General features: G+C 55.8%; 2 protein-coding genes across 5 annotated transcripts in view; one reads left to right on the top strand and one right to left on the bottom strand.

The window, feature by feature from the left end:
* Positions 1–423, top strand: part of LTBP3 (latent transforming growth factor beta binding protein 3) — a 17861-nt gene extending 17438 nt beyond the window's left edge. Inside the window, exon 28 of the mRNA XM_006149943.3 lies at positions 34–423. Within this exon, the coding sequence (XP_006150005.1) occupies positions 34–185 (152 nt within the window). The 3' untranslated portion in view covers positions 186–423. The remainder of the gene's footprint in view (positions 1–33) is intronic.
* A 113-nt stretch (positions 424–536) lies between these two features.
* The window catches only part of SCYL1 (SCY1 like pseudokinase 1), a gene marked incomplete at its 5' end in the record, with an annotated part of 12919 nt that continues 6511 nt past the window's right edge, over positions 537–6944 (bottom strand). The window contains 11 exon segments of one of the 4 annotated variants that reach the window (XM_006149942.2): positions 537–799; positions 916–970; positions 1061–1267; positions 1362–1433; positions 2072–2214; positions 2423–2587; positions 2853–2928; positions 3045–3233; positions 3712–3867; positions 5070–5183; positions 6458–6565. In XM_006149942.2, the coding sequence (XP_006150004.2) occupies positions 675–799; positions 916–970; positions 1061–1267; positions 1362–1433; positions 2072–2214; positions 2423–2587; positions 2853–2928; positions 3045–3233; positions 3712–3867; positions 5070–5183; positions 6458–6565 (1410 nt within the window). 4 annotated transcript variants of the gene reach the window in all.

Here is a 6944-nt window from a genome sequence, read left to right as displayed (position 1 = left end):
CGCAGTCTGCCCCTCCCCCCCCCCCACCTGCAGACATCGACGAGTGCCGAGAGCTGAACCAGCGCGGGCTGCTGTGCAAGAGCGAGCGTTGCGTGAACACAAGCGGTTCCTTCCGCTGCGTCTGCAAAGCGGGCTTCGCACGCAGTCGCCCGCACGGAGCCTGTGTGCCCCAGCGCCGCCGCTGACGCTGCTCTCCACCATCACCGAGGGGTTTCCGCGGACACTAGGAGAACTCAGCCTTTCCCTCTTGCCCGGACTCGGGGCTTGGACCCAGGGACCCTCAGGGGCCCGCAGACCCTCTGGCGTCCATGCGAGCCCCGCCCGGTTTCTAGGGCGGATATAGGGTCTAGGGGGCGCTGTCAGCCTTCCTCCTAAAGGGCGTTTCCTGGAAACTGATAAATCAGATCATGCCTCTTTAATTTACTTTCCGCTTTTGAAGCAAATTGATGTTCATGTCCATGGTGGGGGAGGACTGCCCAGGGCAGTGCCAGATTCCAGCCACCTTGGAAGGGCTAGACTGAGCCCAGGACAGGGGATGTGAAATAGAATTTATTGTGGCTCTGATTATGTACATGAGATGGGCCTGGCCTGGCCGGCCGGGCTCCTGTAGTTTGTACAATAAATACATCCGCAGGGCCTGCTCTCCTGAGCCGGGAAGCGTCCCCACGGGAGATTCAGTCCAGCTTCCGGGCTCCCAGCTTCATGGGGCCCTTGGCTGCCTTTTTCTCTGCGCGTTTGGCCTCCATCTCCCGCCGCCGCTCCTCACGCTTTTTCCGGGCCAATTCTGCCTTCACCTGCCCTGGGAGTGGGAAGGGGAGGATGGCTATGGGGCAGAACCAACCTCAGCTCCTCAGCCTTGCCCCAAGGCCTGGGAGCCCTGTTCTGCCCGATCAACCGCACAAGGGAAGCACTTACTGCTTTCAGTTTCCAGGCCCTCCCAGTTGTCCTCGCCCCAGGAGTCAGGCCTAGGCTGAAAAAGGAAGTGCTGGCTGCAGGAGGGCCAACTCCCCACTGAGTTCTACCCTAGGTTTGCACCCTCCTGCAGGGCCATGCTGAATACCTGGGCACTGGGACGTGTGGAAAGCGAAGCAAAGGGGTCACTCTTGTCATTGGGCTCTGAGCCACCCCAGTTATACTCGCTGGCCAGCCGTGTGCCCTCAGGAGGTGGCTCTGAGGACCTGGGCTCCTGCCAGCCCTGGTCCCAGGAGCCCTCAGCTTCCCAGCTGTTCCATTCTGACTCCGGAGATTTGTGGTCCTGGCTGCTGACCTGCAGAAGAGTAGGAAGGAGCAGTGGGAGTGGTGGGTAGGAGAGGAGTGTCGAATCTGCCCCCTATTCACACACCCTGCCTAGCTCAGCTCACCTGTCCAACACGGCTCCCTTGGCCCCCTGCTCTCCATTCATCCTGTTGGGCCAACACAGACTCGGCCTCCTGCTGCAGCATAGGAAGGAGGAGGAACCATCACTGGCCTCCCACCCTACCCAAAAAGGCCAGTAAGCCTGCCCCGCCTTTCCCTTTAGTCTCTTGGCCTCTGTCTCCTTTGTTCCCCAGGCCAATTCCCATCCGGAGTGTGGATGCTGGCCCCTGCCTGCCATCACCCTTCTACGGCAGGGGAATGAGACCCAGATGTCTATGTCCTTCCCACGGCCTTGGCGTCCAAGCATTGCCATCAGCCAGATGGGAAATGGCCCAGAGCTCTGCCAGCATTCTCTTCAGGGCAGTCCCCTTCTAGGCCTGGGAGTGGTCGCTCCTTGCTGACCTCCAGGGCTGGGTGGGCACTGGAGGAGTGGCGGAGGGACAGAATGTGGAGGAGAGGGAGGACATCTGGTGGGCTTTTCCCCCACCACCTCCCTGCCCCACCTTTTGTTTCTGACCCTGCTCTTGGAGGTCCCTGGAGTTCAGTGGGGTTCAGCTGCAGGCTCTGGACTATGGTGGGTGCTTCATGAGGTCTGCCAGCCAAGGACACTGTGCAGATGACAGGCCAACTCCAGCCAGGTCCCACATAAGCTCTTTGAATGGCAGCCTGGGCTTTGAGCTGGGGCATCCTGAGGAGTCCCCACAGCCCCGCTCACCTCCAAGCTGCCCCAGTCTTCATCATCCCATCTGTCAGCAGCACTGCTGTCTTCTGCTGTGTCCTTGTCCTCCTCCTGTGTCTCCCAGTGGTCTGAGGTTGTAGGGGTTGCAGGGACAGGGGTGGTGGCTGGGGCAGGAAGTCCTAGGAAGCAGAGGTTCACTGAGCTTTCAGGGGAATCTCAGGACAGAGCAAGTTGTAGGGAGGGGAACACAGGGAGAAGGAACACCATGGATGCCCACCTACCTTGACTCCTGTCCCCATCACCACCCGGGGGAGCCAGACAGTAATAATTTCTAGGTGCCTGTAGGACCTTCCAACCCTCTCAGCTGCTGGTGCAGCCAGCACTCACCCTCAGGCATTGGTCTCTGGGGGACACTGGCCTCAGCGGGAGCAGCCGTGGGGTGTGCCCGGATCAGCTTGGAGGTGAGTGAGGAGACCCCGGTTACAGCCCAGCCTGCCCAGCTGGCTGCGGCTCCTCCCATCCCAGGACTGGAGGCTGCATGGACATCCTTCTCTAGGCAATGCAGGAGAGAGAGGCAGGCAGGGGCATCTTAGGCTCCATGGGACAGGTGATAAGAGGGCAAGAACTGAAACAGAGTGCCCTAGAGTGGGCACTTCTCCAGGCCTGGGTTCTACCATCTATGAATTGAGAAGTGAGGAGAGGCGTCATGTGTGCTCACTAAGGTTTCTCCATTGGCTCCAAACTAACAGAGTGTGACACAACAGATGACAGTCACAGAGAAGGCCAGGGAAGAGGAACACATGTGTGAGCCACTCACCCACTTCTGCCAGTTGGGTGGGATCCTCTGACACAGACTCCAGTTTGGACAGGAAGCTTCGAATGGCCTTGAAGGCCTGCATGAGAGCAAGGGACAGAGCTGGAGGCTTCTGGGTTCCCAAGCTTGCCAGGCCAGCTAGGACCTGGATGTTCCCAAACCCCAGCCTTGGGGCTGAGTCCAGCTGTGCCTCACCTGGTCCCGCACAGATTTCTCGGGATCCACAGTGAGGCCACAGAGCACAGGCAGGATCTTGTGGGCACAGTCATCCATCGAGTAGAGGTTGTGGGTGGCAGCAAAACCCAGGACACCCGCAACCCGGGACGGTGCAAATGGGTCCTTAGTGGCTCGGCTGAAGGCGGAAGTGAGGACCCTGTGTCTGGTCTGGGGTGGGGCAGGGGAGAGGTTTCCTGAGTGTAGGGTCAATACTAGGGTCCATAATGCCACCCCTGACTTCTCAGACCACAGAGGCCATCATAAGGGCCCAAGTCTGAAATCTGAAAAATGTGAATTAATTACTAACAACTTAAATGGGGAGAATTTACATAGAGCTAAATATGGACTTCTTCCAGACCATGGGGCCCCACGCTGCCTCAGGGCAACAGGGGCAGGGCTACAGGCATGGGGCTCCCTAGCCTACCTGCCCTGCTGACCCAGTTCATTCATCCGAATGTACAAGCCCTGGGGCCAACTAGGCCGGGCCTTAGGTCCCAGATCCACCACCAACTCACTCTGCCTTTGGGAGCACCCAGAACCTAGCTCTCGAGGGCAAGAGCCCTGGCATGCAGAATTCCTGGCCCTGGAGAAAGCATTGGTTTTGTGACGGAGATGGGGGCTCCAGGCACCTGTGCAGGACACTCACGCTGGCACTGAGGTAGGAGCCAATTTTGCCCAGGCAGACCGTAGTGTTGCAGCGGATGGGGCCCTGCTCATCCTTGGCCTGCAGCCGCGCAAAGTGCTTCATCAACTCCATGTTGAGGTTGGCCTCGTTCAGCTTGGGGGCCAGGAGCAGCATGGACTGCAAGAGGGGACAGTGACACTTGTGGGGTAGGGTGAGCAGAGGACCCCACACAGGAATGGCTTCCATAGCCCTGCCAGAGCTCTCCAGACCTCACCTCCCAGCTCATTCTGGCTTTCTTCAGAATATTGAAAAAGGGGAACCCCTATTTCTCTGTTTCTTTTATCTCCCTACACACCTGTCTTCATTTCTCTCCTCTGCCTGCACTCTACTCAAGACTTTCATATACACATCCCTGACACATGCTACCAAACTGGCACGTCATTGATTACTTATTGCTAAATTCAATGACTAATTCTCTACCCTCATGAACTTGTTGGTAAATTCAATGGCTGATTCTCTATCTCTCTTTTTTTTTTAAGTGGGATTTTTTGCTATAAGTTGCATGTGCTCACCAGCAAAAGAGAGAGAGAAAGCGAGAAATCACCCCCCAGGGGGGATGGCCACACCACAATCCCTTCTCCATTCTCTTCTTGGGACCCTGGGCACACATGTTCACATGCCCACTGTGAGTTTTAGGCTGCTAGGTTTGAGACTCAAATCACAGTCCACGACGTGGGAGTCCAGCGACATAATCAGTATGCTACCTGCTGGTCCTTCTCCATCACTTTCTTTTCTTTTCTTTTTGTTAGGTTTTTGCCATAAAGAGGGAAAATGACAAATCACCCCCTAGGGAAGATGGTTATACCACAGTCCCTTCTCTCCATTCTCCTCCTAGGATTTTGTGCACGCACATGATTTTCAAGCTGCCAAGTCAGGGACTCGAACTGCAGTCGGCCATGTGGAAGTCCAGCACCATAACCACTACAACACCTACTGGCTCTTCTCTATCACTATCTAACATAATACACATTTTCTAATTTAGTTTATTGCCTGCAGAGCCCACCCTCTGCCCCCTTGGAAGGAAACCCCATGGGGAAGGAGCCTAAGCGCCTTGTGTACTCTGCATCCCAGCATAGAGCCTAGGGCTGGGCACAGAGAGGTGAGAGAGTGCTGAACGGAAGACGCAGACCCTGTCCACTCTGCTCCCCAGTCAGCTGCTGTGCTGTACCCATGCATGCACACATGCAGCATGGACGAAGCCTGCCCTGCCCATAACCTGCTCAGTTCCACAGACCAAACCAAAGTCTCTGTGTCCTGGGTGAGCCCTCTCTACGCCTTAGAAAACCAGGGGTGGTCACTCTGGACCTGGGTATCCTCACCTTGACTGTCTGCTCCCGGATGGCAGGGTTGGTGTCCAAGAAGCCATGCACAACATGGGGAAAGATCTGGGTGTTGACTGTTGGCTCATCAAGATATTGGATGAACTGCTCCATCTGTGGCCCAGTGAGAGTACAACACATTTAGCCTCTCCCACCCCCACCACAGCCTCAGGGCTTGTTTGTTTTTTTTTTTTTTTTTAAAAAAATTTTTTTTTTTAGGGGGCCCGTTGCCCACTAAATGCCTGTACTCACTAGAAATACAGAGAGACAGAAAGCAAGAAATCACCCCCCAGGAAGGATGGCCACACTGTGATCCCTTCTCCTTCGTTCTCCTCTTGGGATTTGGGGGACACACACACACATACACCCAGCATGAGTTTAAAGCTTCTGGGTCCAGGACTCAAACCAGTCAATTACGTGGGAATCCAGTGATATAACCATTATGCCATCTATTGGTCCCTCAGGGTCACACTTTTATTTTGTTTTTCCACCCAACAGGCCCTGGCTGGCCAGGTCTGACTCCTCTGGCCATGTATGGCTCTGGTCTATGTGGAGAGGTGAGGTGAGGCTAGGAGAGTGCTGGGAAGCATAGGGCTGGGAGTCAGAAGGTCTGACTCCGATCCTGTTCAGCTGGACACCTGTACTCTGTCCCCTTAGAGCTTCCACTGCCTCTTCTATAAAAGGGGGTATGGGAGAGTTGGATGGTGCCATAGCAGTAAGACACGACACTCTAAAGGGTGGCATACATGAGAAGGCTCCGGGTTTGTTTCCAGAGCGCTCCCTGAGTGTGCTAGGCACACGTGTGTCCATGATTTATAGCTGGCTGAGGCTGGGGGTGAACTGTGGCATTAGGATCCTGTTGGGGGTACTATCTCTGTCTATTTCTCACTCACGGAAGAAAGTAACTAATTAATTAAAATAATAATAATAATAGTAATAATAAAAGGGGTATGGCCCCTGTGAGGAAGCCTGGTGCCTTTGGCAGCTGGAAGGAGGAGCTGGAAGGAGGGAATGGCTCCTGGGAGCCACCACCACTTCTTGGCTCACAGGGTCCCCCACCTTGGGTCCTCTTAGTCCTGCCAGATGCTGTCCCAGCGTTGGCAGGGGAGACTTTAGAGGGCTCTAGTGACTGAGCCAGGAGTTGGGGGCATGTCTGAGCCCTGTAGACTGGGCAGGCTGGGCATGACCAAGGCTGCCAGTGAGCCCTGTGATCAGCTCAACTTTCTGAGAACCGGTCTCACTGGCCCCTCACTTGTGTAGATGCTCAGGGAGAGGTTTTTTTGGAGTCCCTGTGCCATCAGGGCAGTGGCTCTAGCCACCTGCCTAGGGACAGCCAGGGGGCAGCTTGGGTAGGGTGGACCAGGGCAGGGTCTGGCAGAGCCTCCTACCTGCTGAAGGAGGCGGATGCGCATGGCCCGGTCGGTGGACGAGAACATCTTGACCACCACAGGGATGATCTTCTGCTGGTACTCCTCGGAGCTGAGGAACTTGCCCACCTGGGGGACGGAGCAAGAGGGGCTCAGCACACCCACAGGACTGGAGGCTACACTGGGTTCACTTAACTTCCTGGAAGTCCCTGCTAATATCCCAGGGTGGGAATGTGGTGACGGCAGAGGAAAGACAGGTGTGTCCTCAGCAGCCCCTCTGCTCATACTCCAGCTCAGCTCCTTGGCCTTTCTGGTCAAGGCCTCTTTCAGGAGGCTGATGAAGCTCTGTGCCCTCCCTATGAAGAGGTGCCTATATGCCACACAGACACAGAATGCCGCCTATAATTTCTAGGGGTTCCCTGTTATGCAGGTAACTGTCTTGTCTGGCAACCCCTTCAGAGGAAGGGGCTCTCAGTAAGGTGGCAGAGCCGGAATGGCAGGGGGCCAA

The sequence above is a fragment of the Tupaia chinensis genome, unplaced genomic scaffold (genome assembly GCF_000334495.1).
Source record: "Tupaia chinensis unplaced genomic scaffold, TupChi_1.0 Scaffold000273_1, whole genome shotgun sequence".
NCBI lineage: Eukaryota > Metazoa > Chordata > Mammalia > Scandentia > Tupaiidae > Tupaia > Tupaia belangeri.
This window is presented reverse-complemented; position numbering and strand designations above follow the sequence as displayed.